General features: G+C 35.3%; 3 protein-coding genes across 4 annotated transcripts; 1 reads left to right on the top strand and 2 right to left on the bottom strand.

Moving 5' to 3' along the window:
* The first annotated feature begins 5,874 nt into the window (after positions 1 to 5,874).
* Positions 5,875 to 8,840, top strand: LOC147535155 (putative aminotransferase ACS12). Its single transcript, XM_086646282.1, has 4 exons — positions 5,875 to 6,744; positions 6,849 to 6,980; positions 7,707 to 7,867; positions 7,958 to 8,840. The coding sequence occupies exons 1-4, from the start codon at positions 6,193 to 6,195 to the stop codon at positions 8,811 to 8,813; spliced, it is 1,701 nt and encodes a 566-aa protein (XP_086502408.1). The 5' UTR covers positions 5,875 to 6,192; the 3' UTR covers positions 8,814 to 8,840.
* On the bottom strand, positions 8,810 to 12,111 carry LOC147535154 (hydroxyproline-rich glycoprotein family protein). The gene is made up of 2 exons (XM_086646283.1): positions 9,350 to 12,111; positions 8,810 to 9,061 (listed from the first exon to the last, which is right to left on the bottom strand). The coding sequence occupies exons 1-2, from the start codon at positions 10,253 to 10,255 to the stop codon at positions 8,951 to 8,953; spliced, it is 1,017 nt and encodes a 338-aa protein (XP_086502409.1). The 5' UTR covers positions 10,256 to 12,111; the 3' UTR covers positions 8,810 to 8,950.
* Positions 10,453 to 14,105, bottom strand: LOC147535153 (putative LRR receptor-like serine/threonine-protein kinase At1g12460). 2 transcript variants are annotated; one of them, XM_086646281.1, is made up of 3 exons: positions 13,391 to 13,661; positions 12,196 to 13,279; positions 10,453 to 12,111 (listed from the first exon to the last, which is right to left on the bottom strand). In XM_086646281.1, the coding sequence occupies exons 1-3, from the start codon at positions 13,398 to 13,400 to the stop codon at positions 10,632 to 10,634; spliced, it is 2,574 nt and encodes an 857-aa protein (XP_086502407.1). In that variant the 5' UTR covers positions 13,401 to 13,661; the 3' UTR covers positions 10,453 to 10,631. The 2 variants fall into 2 exon arrangements, with proteins under 2 accessions (XP_086502407.1, XP_086502406.1); XM_086646280.1 differs by having other exon boundaries at positions 12,196 to 14,105.
* Positions 14,106 to 14,519: the final 414 nt, after the last annotated feature.

Genomic DNA, 14,519 nt, shown 5'->3' with positions numbered 1-14,519 from the left:
CACTATATCATAAATGATTGTTCAAATGGTTGATAATACAAATGTTATCGATGACTTAACCCCAAGCTTTGGTAGAGTTGAGAGGTGTTCCCCAAATAACAGATTCAATCAGAAGACTGCTTTTTCATTACTGCTCCCTCGTTCAGTTGTCAAAGAGGAAAAATCACTGATGAAACGCGCTCATTTTAACCTCACTCCTGAACACTTAGAAGGAGGCTTAGCAGCATATGGGTTGCGGAGAAGTATGTATTTTCGAAGCACTAGTTACTAGATAACGATTTGAGATAAGCTACGTTCTCATTTTATGTTACTTGTTGTTATGCATCAATCATACTCCACACGTTCAAAAATCTTCCAGCTTTGATTAAGCTTATTAGAACTACACATTATTGGTCAAAATGATATAATTAGATCATAAAGATTTAATGAAACACATAAATAACAAGGACATATTGGAAACAAACCTTTACACACAAACTTATGGCCTCCTAAATTCAGAGGAGGTTCACAACTTTGAGCTTAAAGGTCCATCTTTACACAAAATGGAACTTCACCTTGCTTTTCTTGGCTCAGTTACCAAAATTATACCGTTGACAGTTGTGGACAAAACAGTAATTTCATACACTTTTTCAAATTTTGAAACGGTTGGGGGATGAAAACGTCATTTAAGATAAAGATGAAGAATTCTTTTGTCCTTGAGCGCGAAAATCGGTGTTTTTTATTGCAGTAACTTCGTATCAAACGGGAAGACAAGTTCCTGCTAAAAAGACTGTTATTTCGGTATTTTTCTGACGTCCTTGTGATTTTATAAAATTACAATGACGTCCTAAAACGATTTTATTCTTCCTTTTCATTCCAAGACTTTGTCTTTTCATAAAAAGTGTTTTTGCACGAAACGCTCCTCCCACAGTCTTTAAAAGAAGGATGCCAAATATGTTGACCATATACTAAAGTGCCAAATTAACTGGAAATGACAATAACACCCTTCTATTATTTGATGAAAAGGGTATGATGTTGATAAAAGTAAAAAAGGTATCCTAGTCATTTTACTGTGGGGTAGGATTTGTTCTTGCATCAATTTGGTATTGAGTAGTTTGGATTCACTCTTTTTTTTTTTTTTTTTTGTTGAAGGTTGGATTCACTCTTATGACTAGAGAATCTTAATTTCGGGTCATGTCATGTTTTTGAATATTCCATCTAAGTTTCTATGTTATTAAAGAAGAAAATGTGGTAGTATAATCAAATAGAATTATGTTAGCTCTTATGACAATTTACCATGCCGAATGGGAAAACAATAACAACAACTCGTTACAGTCGAATCTATCTACACTCTACAGACACATACTGGTCAATAACTAAAGGAGGTAGATTTCAATTGCGACATCACTAGATAAGAAGAAGAAGATGAACACAAAAAAAAAATGAAGGTGCTTGACCCAGTACAGTCGCTAACAGGTACCCAACATGAATAGAGAAAATTTCGCTATTTTTAATGTGCTTTTAGAGGTTCCCTAATGAGCAGTGAGTCCGTTATATTCTTTTGAATCTACTCATCTTTTCTTTGTCACAAAGAATCTACTCGTCAAATGCAAATATCTACCAGCAAGGCGTCAAAGGGTCACAGAGGCAGTTTTCAGTCCCATCGATTCTGATTTTCAGTTCTGGAATACACAAAGTAGTACTTGATTTGAATAAACCGGGTGGACCTAACCTACCCCCCAATTTGGTTCCAATTTAATATTGGAACTGGTTCTTACCAATTTAAAATAAATATGTACTACCAATTTTGGGATTCCCTTCACGGGTTTTATCCTTTAGTACCCATTTAATTGGGTCCAAAACTAAAATACAACAGAATCAAGACAAACCACAGTCACAATCAATTTCGATTTATGATTCAAAATCAGTACAAAAAAAAAAATGAATTATATACAAAATGATAGTAGTATTATTGAAGAGGAAGAAGTTCATAACCAAATTTAGGTAGAAATAATTGGTGAATTTTTTTAGGCAAGATTATATAATTGGGAAGAATATGACAAGTCAATAATCTAGACATAAAACATTAAACCATGCAATTGGCAAGTCAATTCATAAAATTACTTTCTTCTCTCTCTCTCACTGAAAAGTTCCAATCTTTTTGTGAAATTATTATCCCATCACATACATTTATTTATGTTCACTTCTATGGACCACAATTTCACCAACTAAAAAAAGGCTTAGACTTGATATCTAGGAAGCTTCCTCTCTTTCTCTATCTCTGTTTAATTTATTGTTCTAGAACAGGAAAACATTTTTTTTTATTTCTAATCAACTTGAGTTATGTGGTCATATATGTTTTTTTTAATTCACTATATTATATACAATCATAGTTTTGCATAATATGACATTGACGCCGAAAAATATAACTAGCAAATGAACAACCATATAAAAAAACCTTAAAAGGCCGTCGAATCTGTACATAAAAATCATATTGATTGTTTTTTTTATTTTTTAATTATATGAAATAATATCTAGGGAAAACCATACTCCTTGATGCCTTCCAACCTTCAAAATATGGAGTTTGGATTCGGTAAAAGAATTGTTTTTTAATAGGAAATAATTATTTGACTCGATAAAAAATGTCTTGAATAGTCTGAACAACTCAAATTTATGTAAAATTGTAATATTTGGGCCAATCAAATAGCATTATTGTTTTTAATATGTCTATTTAAAGAGATAAAAATGATTTTGGGGAACAACTATCCCTAGTTTGACAAGTATGGATGGATGTTAGGTTCCACATGCCGAATTTTAAGGAATTTTCATTCTCATCAAAATCTTGAATTTCCCATTTAGAACTTCACATGTTTACATCCCAAACCCAAGATTGTTATCTTCCTATTCAAATTTTGAAATTTGAAGTGTCAAAACAATTGAGGTCTTAATTACCCAAATAAGTTGGATCTTGGATTACTAGAAATTTGGACCACTCCAATAAGATAAAAATAATAAATAATTTCGGGTGCCTTTTAAAACTTAATTCACTCCACTTAGTTTGGTTTGGTAGTCTTAACTGTCATCTTGAGTGTTAAGATGCACATCTCTTTCGAGACAGGGAGAAAGAGAGTTACACAAGTATCTCTTCGTTAGAGAGACCAAATTACTCGGATGGCATTGTTTAGAAAAGGTTTAGAAATATAGTTCGGGGAAGTTATCTAAATTTCAGGTTGAGACATACTTGGATGTCACTTCACAAACAACTCATAGGAAGCCAAGTTGGTAGTCTCATGGTCTTTCTTTCAATGACATAGGCGACCCAACTTCTCCACCACCCCAAACATCAACATCTCCCAACCCATCCTCATCTTTTCCCCCTTATTGAGTATGGACATATCCTAGCTAAAAATTATCTATGAACAATATTTTGAAGACGATCAATCACACATTTATTCAACATTAGCCGAAAATAGCTCCGGGTTATTACATGATACTGACAAATCATGAATTGAATAAATATATTAACAGAGTGATGACCACGACATTTGGGCTGTGCTCGCTACAATTATATAAGACGAATCTTGAGAATAAACTACTTTCACTAAAGTTTAAACTTGCCATCCCTATAACTTAAATGAGAAATGAAAACCAGTTCTACCCAAACATATGATTGTGATATGGTGAATAAAATTAGTGACATATGTCCATCAATTAAGAAGGTGTGAGTTTCTAAAGAATGTGTATCTGTTGGAAAATAGACAAGAGGTTTGATTCCATAGCAATTGTAATAAGCTTGTGGAGACTCACCCGGACAGAAACAAAAATTATCCCAAAAATATCTTCTTTTATTTTCATGAGAAATCCCAAAAATACCTTTGTTTATTACTACAAGATACAAGTTACACTTCTATACTTAATAAGTGCGGGCCGACAAGTTTAGACTGTTTGATTTTTCACTTATTAAGTGAATATCACTTGTAAGTGGGGTCAAAGTAAGTGCAAAAAAGTAAGCTCCAATTTGGAGCTTATTTTTTTGCACTTACTTTCTAAGTGCTAAAAAGGACATTTTTATCCTTCTCCAAATATAATAATTACCAATATAATTATAACTAAAAAGAAAATCTTAAATAATTGATAAGTAAAAAAAAACTTTTTATGACTTTAGCGATGACTCTTTTCCTTCTTCACTCATCCTTCACCTAAGCTTTTCTCTTAATTTTTTTCGCATCTCTTTTCTTCATTAATCACGGAACCACCCAAACTCCATGACGCAACGTAAGTTTTTTCTCGTTCATAATTCTTAATTATTTGAGGTTAATATTTTCAACACAAAGTATTTATAAATCATAATTATCTTGTATCCAAATTCGCGAGCATAATGAATTAGCATGAAATGCTAAAATGTAACTACTTTAAGGTCAAAATAGACAATTTCTCATCTTTATAACATTTAAAATTAACATAAAAACAAAAATCAAACAATTAGAAATGATGGAAAACAAACGCCATAGCACTTACAAGTGATATCACTTACTAAGTGACAATCACTTAGTAAGTGCTAGCACTTATAAGTGCTAAAAAATCAAACACCCTCTTAGAGCACTTACCAAAAAAAATTGTTGGTTAAGATTTTGGGAGGAAATTCACTTTTTGGTGCAGATGTTGGGCACCTACTCCACAACATGGGTAGATTAGTTAGGTTTAAGCTCTTAAGATGGTCTTTTAAGAGCAGATATCTATGAATTTTAGGGCTCGAATCAGACAATTATGGTGCGCATTCAATTCAAGAGTGTTAATGTATGTTTGCATTATCTCTTCACGATGTATTAATGTTTTGCAATGACGATAGTTGTAGTCTATTTAAAAGGAATTACATTTTGAAGACAAGGTGCCAATGACAATTTGGGGTGGAGGGCCGCCTTTAAAAATTCCCAATAGATCTACATAGTGCTCCACTGATTGTGCTGGTCGCTTAAAAAAGACTAACATGTGTGAAGAAAGTGGGTCACGTGGTTTTTTCACAGTCCAGAAACCGAGATCTACGGTCAAGAAGCATTGATAACGTAAGCATATAAAAAAGCATATGGCACGTGTAACCACACGTACGTGCTCCACAATCTACTCTCCCCCCCACTACTATAGCCGGCCGTTGATATAGATTTTCTACTCGGTCTCCCATTGACTCGTAATTTTAGATCCACTTCTACCTCCTTTTGTATCTATAATAATAATATACCCCTTAATTTCGTTATTTTATTTTTACACCATGTTTACACTATTATAGTCTCTTAGAGGACAACATTTCATCATGATTTAGTTAGTGTAAATGACAGAGCCACAAATGCACCTCTAATAAGTCCAAACTAATTGTCCAACTATTTATAATGATAGCCATTCACATGATCAATGAGACATGGTGTTAAACTCTACATAATTTGTGTGTGTTTCGATTTTGATTGTTTTTTCCTATATCTCAATAACAAAATTAAAAAAAATTCTATATAATTTGAAAATTTACTGTAATATTATCATAATAAAATGACATAAAAATTAGTATGGTATAATAAGATTTTGAGGCTCCAACAGTGAATTTACCTTATCAAAAGAAAAAACTAGTCACTTAACCTTTGACATATAGCTCAACTTGGAAGCTTCGTCTAATTTATGCACAAACTTGTTGATTAATATTATTTGCCGGTTTAGTTTCTAAATCTTATGAGTAATATTTAGATGATGGTTAGATATTCTAAATTGGAGAAAATAAATTTGAAAAAATGGTTTTGAATATTTTGTGTCACAAACATGAAACCTAAAAAACATAAAGAGTTAGGTTGGTTATGTCTGACCATAAATTTGGCTACCAATATCTAAACAAGATAATTCATATACTCATCTATATCAATTTGTGGAGGCAATTTGGTCTAAAATTGAGATCCCAAAAGCTTAAAAAATAATCCCATAAAGACAAAATAAAAATACAAGATCCATCTTCTCCTAAAAAGGAGAGGCTCCTCTCTCTCTCTCTACTTTGAAGCCAATAGCAAAAAAAAAAAACACTATTCACTCACACACCAAACCCAAACAACAAAACCAACAAGGAATCCATCCAACCTTCCACCTCTTCTCTCGTGCACTCCGCCGCCCCCGCCGGGCGGAAACTCCAAAGGCGTCAGATTCCGACCAATACACATGACCCATTTCCGGTGATATAACATGACCCAAGACCAGTTCCGACGAACTTCAAACTCTGGGAACGAAGAAAACGCTGCCATTAGAAAACAACAACCCAAAACTGGTGGCGGTGGTGGTGGTGGTGGAGTTACAACAGATATGAGAATTATAGTCCCTTTACAAGGAGTTGTTCAAGGTAGAGGTGGTCTTGTTTTAGGTTCTGTTATTCCTTGTGCTCTTTTTTACTTCTTACAACTTTATCTAAAACGAAATCGATCTTCTTCAAATTCAAATTCATCTCCTGGGTCTTCTTCTCCTCCATCTGGTTCTTCTCCTTCAAATCCATTATCTCCATCACCATCTTCTGGTCGTCTTACTGAAGTTACTGTTTTACCAAGGTCTTTATCTAGAACTCATTTGTCTCCTAGAGGATCTTCTTCTTCTTGTCCTGCTCATATCTCTTCTAGGGCTAATTCAATTGCTAAATCGACTGATTCTCCTTATTATGCTGGACTCAAGAAGGTCCTTGAAGATCCTTATGATGCTTTGGTTAATCCTGATGGGGTTATTCAACTTGGGTTAGCTGAGAACAAGGTAATTTCTCTCTCTCTATCTACCCTTCTCTCTCTCTCCTAATGTATACATATCTTGGTTGATTTTTTTGAATTGGGGTTTTGATGAATTTCAATGGGTTGTAGTTATCTTTGGATTTGGTTCGAGATTGGCTTGTCGAAAATGTAAAGGATTCAATTTTAGGTGGAAATGGGGAATTGAGTATAAGTGGAATTGCAACTTATCAGCCATTTGATGGAGTGACAGAGTTGAAATTGGTAATGTGGTTATTCTTTTTGTTTGCATTTTAATCGATTTTTTTTTTGTATATGCTTCAATTTGGATTTAGTTATTCCCATTGAAATTTTATCATTTCAAATTGATTTAGATATTATTTATAGAAAATTTGAGCTCCTTAATTGGTAGTAATTCGATCTTTTTATAAACTCTGTTATCAAGGAGAATGATTGAGTGGAAAACGTTATTCATTGGAAGAAAAAGTTTTGCATAATGAATTGCCGATTCATCAATATTGTTTGACATGGAAGTCTTCTTGCAAAGTCATTGTTAGGGCAAATCAATATTGTTTATAGACCATGCTCTTACGTGTTTGTACCTGTTTCACAACTTCACATAACATGCTTAAGGGACCAACTATTAGTATTTATGTTGAAAATCAACCAAGATTTCATTTTCTTTTGATGTTTTAGTTGAGATGGGCAGTCGGAACCATACTTGCATCATTCAAACGATAGATGGATAGAACATGTTAGAGTCTGCCAATTACATTAGGGAGTCTCATCCGCCGGGTTTCATTATCTTATGTTCCAGCTTCTGTTTGAGCACCTTTTTCTTTAAACCCCTAGTGGTTTGAACTTTTCAAGCAAAATCGATGTTGCTTGTAGGGAGTTTTACTCAAACTGCATTTTGGTGTCCGAAAATGTAGCATTTCTAATTCTTTTGATCCTTTCGCAGTTTCTTAACTAATTATATCTATCACACAGGCGATGACAGGATTTTTGTCCGAAGTCATGGGCAGGTCGGTTTCTTTCAGCCCATCTCAGATGGTATTAACAGCGGGTGCAACTCCTGCAGTTGAGATTCTTAGTTTCTGCCTGGCAGATACTGGAAATGCATTTCTCGTCCCTTCACCATATTACCCTGGGTAATTTCTATTTTACACATTTAAAGAACCACAAATTTTTCTTGACACCTTCTCCCAGAAATCTGAATTAAACAAAATAAAATTATGCAGGTTTGATAGGGATATTAAATATCGAACCGGAGTTGAGCTCATTCCTGTTCCATGCAGAAGCACCGACAACTTCAGTTTAAGTATAAGTTCTCTAGACCGGGCATTTAACCAAGCAAAGAAGCGAGGACAAAAGATTCGTGGAGTTCTCATTTCGAACCCATCAAATCCTGTCGGTAATCTTATGAGTCGAGACATGTTGTATAATCTTGTAGAATTTGCTAGAGAGAAGAACATTCACATTATCTGTGACGAAATATTCGCCGGATCTACTTATGGGAATGAAGAGTTTGTTAGCATGGTGGAAATTCTCGAGGAAGTGGATTTCGATAGAAGCAGGGTTCATATCATATACGGGCTATCTAAAGACCTATGTCTTCCGGGGTTCAGAGTTGGAGTTATTTATTCGTACAACGAGAATGTTCTTTCCGCTGCTAAAAAGTTAGCGAGATTCTCTTCCATCTCGGTTCCTACTCAAAGAATTCTAATTTCAATGCTTTCAGATACCAGATTCATTCGGAGATTTATTGCGACCAATAGAGAAAGACTTGGAAAAATGTATTCCGAGTTTGTTGCAGGTTTGAAGGAATTGGGGATTAAGTGCACAAAGAGCACTGGTGGGTTTTATTGTTGGGCCGATATGAGCGGATTAATCCGATCGTACAGTGAGAAAGGAGAGCTAGAGCTTTGGGATAAACTGTTGAATGTTGGTAAGGTCAATGTAACACCGGGTTCGTCTTGTCATTGTATAGAGCCTGGATGGTTTAGATGTTGTTTTACTACTTTGACAGAAAAGGATATTCCTGTAGTTATAGAACGAATTCGGAGAGTTTCCGAAACTTGTAAATCTCGCAGTTGAAATGCTATTGATTTATTATTTCAGTTACCCTCAGATCAAATTCACTTGCATAATAGAAGTTTTAAATTCATACATCATGGTGTTCATGGAAGTAATAAAGCTTTTAAAGACAGAAAACACACTGAGTCGAATGTCGGCTACTCTAATTGCAGCATCTTCCTTGGGTGCTTCCTGTTGAATCCACCGATCTCGCCGTCACCAGCTCCATCGATGTAGAAGCATCCGAGCAGTCTCTTCTTCATGAATTCCTGCCATCGTTGAAACCAGGCAAGAGTTAGAAATACGATGATCTTCACTTTGAGTTTTATGCTTTACTTTTGGATTCGTTGTATATATATATATATATATTTATATATATATGTATATATTAGCTTAGGTTTTTGCCATTTCGATACCGAATCTGCAGACTGACTTGAACACCCTTAGTTTATAGGTTCTTGCTCTAGGAAAGACCCATAATCTCATTCCCAAAACAATATTGATGTGTTATTAGTGGATGTAATCTGTAAGTCGTATGGTTAAGGTAAGATAATTACCAGAGGAAAATCATGTTTAGTAATCTGAATTGCCTCCTTCCTTCTACGACTTAATCTTCGGCTCATCTCCATTAACTGTCCAAGTGTTGCTGTTCTAACTTTTACTCTAGTACTGCTTCCACTTTTGTTGATCTCTAGATCTTGCCAAGTAACAGAGGAGCACTTTTTATGGCATTGGTCGTTGGCAAGAGAACCAAAATTTGGTGAATATAATGGAAAGAGAGACTCTAACAATGAAGATCCTGATAGACTTGTAGTTCCAGTTCCATAGCTACTCAAATCACTCTCAGTTTCAGAAACTGGTGAATCTGGTTCTTCAATTTCATCATGATCTACTGGAACTGCATTAGAAATTGCAGTAGCTGAAACAAGGCAGTTTCCTAGTAGAATTGGGGAAGATATGAAAGGTCCATTCTTATCGAACTTAAAACTTTCGACTTCCAAAGCGGAATTATCTTCTTCCCCGGAGTTTGCTTCATCTTCCTCTTCCTCTTCTTCATCATCTTCCTTGTTTTCAATGTTCGTACGTTCAACTTCATCATCTCTGTAACTTTCTCTCATTCGAAACATATTGCTCAACTTAGATTGGATTGGGGTTGCAGATGAGCTTGAGGACTTAACCAAAGGAGAAGGAAAGCCGATAAGTTTCACGGGTGGAAGAGGAAGAGCTAGTGAGTTGGTTTCTTGCTGTGAAAAACATGGTAATGGTGTTCCAGGCTTTTCTTCCCACATGAATGGAACTGAAGTAATGAGCTTCAATGGTGGTGAATGAATAGTAATCGGAGCAGTAATTAGCTTCCACCCTTTCTTGGGCATCCCTGGTTTTTCTTCCCAAAGAAATGGAATAGAAACTTGCTGCCTCTGCTGTTGCCCCATTTGGGTTTCTCTGAATTCCATCTCTACCATCTCTGAACCTAAACTTACTGATTGATCAATTCATCTCAGTTCTATATATATATATATATATATATATATTGGAGGAAGAAAGTGGGTTAGAAATCTCCAACTACTTCAAAATGTGTTGGTATAACAGAAACATTTGTGACCTTTTTAGAAATGAAGTTCACCTGCTTCTCTCTCCCCCCCTCCATATATACCTAATATGAAAATTGAATGATTTTATTGCTTAAGAAGAATGGAAATGAACAAAGAATTTCCCTCCTGAAATTACTTTATGGGGTGAGCCTTTAAATTAATTTTCCTCACACCTCAATTACACCTAATCCACACCAACTAACCCACAACAAAAATCTGCTTTGCCCACTATCTTACTCTGATCCTCTTACCCAGATCTAATGGACTCAAGTACCTGGACAACTTCAGCCATATTTGGTCTTCTTGAAGGAGACTCTGAGGTACAAATTAACCCTAACTTCATAACTTGAATCAACTCGGTTTCGATGAAACCCTGTAATCTTCGGTCGAAGCAATTCGAAGCTGTGCCATGCTCCAATAACCCTCTAACATAATCACAGAGAACAACCACCTGAGTTGCTGCCGGACTTTCCACCGGTTTCCTTCCTGTAACAAGCTCTAGTAATATCACCCCAAAACTATAAACATCACATTTATCACTAAATCTGAAGCTTTGAGAAGCCAATTCTGGTGCAATATAGCCAATAGCATTGTGAGACTTGGTTAAACCAAAATTATCTAACATGGGTAGTAATTTTATCAATCCAAAATCAGATAATTTAGGTTCATATCTTTCATCCAAGAGTATGTTGGTAGATTTAATGTTCAGATGAAGAACTTGTGGTTTACAATCATGGTGTAAGTAAGAAAGTGCTTTTGCTGTTCCAAGAGCAACCTGAAATCTCCTAGACCAGTGAAGTTCTTCACTACTGGTACTACTTGTGCTGGTACTTGCACCAGGATAGATAAATCCATGAAGATGTTGATAAAGATTACCATTCGGAACGAATTCTGATAAGATTAGTTGCATCGAAGATGACCAATAATAACCTTGAAAAGTAACAAGATTAGTGTGACTAAGATTGCTTAGTCTTCCAATTTCTTGTTCAAATTCATCTTGGTTTCTTATTCTTCCTAAAGTTTGAAGTTTCTTTACTGCTATGGAAATCCCACCTTCGAAATTTGTTCTATAAACTGTACCAATTGAACCACCACCAACTATACTGTCTTTATCAAGTAAAGCTTTAGTACCTGCTTCCCAATCTTCATACTTCGAAGGCAAACTCTTACTGAAGAGAACTAGCTTACCAATGATGAGATTTGAGTTGGTTGAAGTAGGTGGCGTGCTTTCTAGAGCTAAAATCTCGTCACCTTTCTTCCTTCGAGCTCTAATGTTCATGATGGTGATTATACAGACACCAATCAGAATAACAGCAGCAGCTACAATTGCTATAATTGCAGAAACACTAAGAACTTTAGTTTTTCGAGAAGTTGGATTACCATTTTCCTGGCAAGGAGTGTCGAGAGGAATTCCGCAGAGAGATGGATTGTGGAAGAAAGCAGTAGACCCAAAATCCTGGATAACTGGACTTGAAGGAATTGAACCAGAGAGATTGTTGAATGAGAGATTAAAATGAGTTAGTAAAGTCAAATTTTGAAGGGAGGAAGGGATAGTTCCTGAGAAGAAATTTTCCGAAAGATCAAGTACTTGAATTCGAACAAGATCCCCGAGACTTGATGGGATGATTCCATTGAGATGATTATGATGAAGATCAAGGATCTTCAAGTATGTTATATTGTCAAGATTCTGAGGAATGTCTCCTTGTAATTCGTTACCGGATAAATCCCTGCAACAAGAACTCGAAATTTCAGTTGAATTCATGAGCAAAACCGTTGCAATTTAGATTGGAAGTAAAGAATTTGGAACTCACAATTCAAGAAGAAACTTGCATTTTCTAAGATCATGAGGAATTTCACCAGAAAGTTTCACATTATGCAAATCCAAAACTTGAAGCAATTCAATACTACTAATCCCTGTTGGAATTGTTCCTTCAATCATATTGTCATTCAATTTGAGAACAGAAAGCTTCTTCAAGTTTCCTATATCAACTGGAATAGTCCCATTAAGCCTATTAAACCCTAAATTCAAAACCCTAATATTTCTGCAGTTTGTGATACTCAAAGGGATTTCCCCAATTAAACCATTCCCCGAAACATCGATGCTCTCTATTCGATCACTACAAGTTCTAATCTCAGGGATTCCACCATGAAATTTGTTAAATGACATATTGAAATAACTTAGGTTTTTGAACTGAAGAAGATCAAATGCAATCAACCCAGTAAAGAAATTACTACCTAAATCCAAAAATTCCAAACTTTTACACAATAAAATCTGTTCTTGAACATTTCCAACTAACGAATTACTTCTCAATGATACAAATGCAATATTAGGTAATCCACAAATTTGAGCAGGAACATTACCAGTGAGATTATTGGAAGAAAAATCAAATCCAATTAGATTAATGCAATTTGAAATAGACAAAGGAATCGAACCAGTGAGATTGTTGTGTGAGAGAGAAATGAATTTCATTTTTAAACAATTCTTGAACAAAGCTGATGGAATTTCTTCAGTGAAACGATTCTTTGATAAATCCAGCCACCGAAGATTCTGATAATCACCTAAAAAATCAGGAATTTGTCCTGATAAAGCATTACTACTCAAATTGAGCTTCCAAATTGCCCTAGTCTCTGAAAATTCGGACGGTATAATTCCTGTAAATCGATTTCCAAACAAAGACAATGTCCTCAGAGACTTCAATTGAGATAAACTCGGTGATAAAACTCCGGCTAGATTCATATTCCATAAAACAATTTTCTCCACATTTCCGGCGGAATTACAGAAGATTCCGGTATAATCTTTGCATGGATTCCGATTAGAATTCCAGGAATCCAATTTATTAAAAGGATCATCAGAAATATTACCTTTAAATTGCAACAGAATCTCTTTCTCTGGTACTACTTGAGAAAGTGTAGATCTAATAAGAAGAAATTCAAAGAAAAAGAAAAGGAGAATTGGCCGGAATCTATTCATATTATGAACAGAATAAAGAAAATGAATTTAATAACGTTGGGGCATTAAATTAAACCCTAGTTCTTTTTCTTCTTCTTCTTCTTGAGTGAAGCTTCAATAATAGTACTAAGAGTTAGAGAGAGGTAAAGGGAGAGGCAGGTGAAGAAATTAAATAGAGATGTCTGCCTTTAATGTCTACTACTACTCTAAAAATGTGTAGTGAAAAAAGAAGAAGCACGTGGGGGGGTTTGTTATTGTTATCTGTTTATAGTAACGCCATTGATGAAACCTCAACAACCACAACAAACTATAGCAAAATGAACCAACAAAAGAGTTAGAGAGAGAGAGAAATAAGTAGAAGTTTAATAGTAAATGAATCGGAGATTATTGTTATTATTAAGTAGTACTAGTATTTATTTTGAGTTGTATAATGTCAAGTGAAGTATTGAAGTTTGTGTGTTTTTCTCTCTTGTCTCTGTTGTCTCTCTCTCTCTAATAAGAATACTATGAAAATGAAAAGAGAGAGAGAGAGGAACAGAATCTTTGTCCTAGTGAGTGAGGAATGAATACTTTCTCTCTCTACCCACCCACCCACCTAGATGTTGCATTGTTGCTTTGTTGTTGTTGTTGTTGTAATCCATTTATGATCTGTGATTCTGGGTCATGACAGATACTTATTAGTTTAGAGAGAGAGATTGAGCAGCTTTATCGATTGTTATAACCAAAGTAATACTGTATGAAATAGTTGGAATATAATTACAACATGTATTCTGACAAGAACAACAATTTTAATACTACCACTATATGTTTAACAAGACAAATAAATACTCATAATATCTGACCCCAAAACTAATTAGAGGGTGCGTAGTGAGGACCCCCTCCTTTCTTACTTTTGGCCCGCTCCACTATCACCTCTTTTCATGGGCCTCAAACTGGCCCGATTCCGTACTGTTCGAGTCCCCCACAGATGACAGATTATAACCAGTCCGAATGTTGAACAGTTCCACCTAGATCGCGTTCAACCGATTACGTTACTCCTCATTGGTAGAGGTGTTGACTCCGCATACAACTTCAATGCTTTCTTTTCTTTACAACTTCGCTCTCTCTTGAACCTGCAGGTGGTGCTGCCTTGATCCGATTGGAGGTAAGCATTAGCTTTTGACTTGACCTCAGACTGCACCACCA

The sequence above is a fragment of the Eschscholzia californica genome, unplaced genomic scaffold (assembly GCF_041429995.1).
Source record: "Eschscholzia californica isolate CP2 unplaced genomic scaffold, dmEscCali1.0.p SCAF_6, whole genome shotgun sequence".
Classification (NCBI taxonomy): domain Eukaryota; kingdom Viridiplantae; phylum Streptophyta; class Magnoliopsida; order Ranunculales; family Papaveraceae; genus Eschscholzia; species Eschscholzia californica.
Note: the sequence above shows the minus strand (reverse complement) of the source record. Positions and strands in the feature narration are given on the sequence as shown.

Excerpts from the sequence above, each read along its gene's own strand:
- LOC147535155 (XM_086646282.1), top strand. The coding sequence starts at position 6,193 with ATGACCCAAGACCAGTTCCGACGAACTTCAAACTCTGGGAACGAAGAA. Across the intron at positions 6,745-6,848 it reads TTGGGTTAGCTGAGAACAAG|TTATCTTTGGATTTGGTTCG; the intron begins GTAATTTCTCTC and ends AATGGGTTGTAG. Across the intron at positions 7,868-7,957 it reads CCTTCACCATATTACCCTGG|GTTTGATAGGGATATTAAAT; the intron begins GTAATTTCTATT and ends AAAATTATGCAG.
- LOC147535154 (XM_086646283.1), bottom strand. The coding sequence starts at position 10,255 with ATGGTAGAGATGGAATTCAGAGAAACCCAAATGGGGCAACAGCAGAGG. Across the intron at positions 9,062-9,349 it reads CTAAACATGATTTTCCTCTG|GAATTCATGAAGAAGAGACT; the intron begins GTAATTATCTTA and ends CAACGATGGCAG.
- LOC147535153 (XM_086646280.1), bottom strand. The coding sequence starts at position 13,355 with ATGAATAGATTCCGGCCAATTCTCCTTTTCTTTTTCTTTGAATTTCTT. Across the intron at positions 12,112-12,195 it reads TGCAAGTTTCTTCTTGAATT|GGATTTATCCGGTAACGAAT; the intron begins GTGAGTTCCAAA and ends TTCTTGTTGCAG.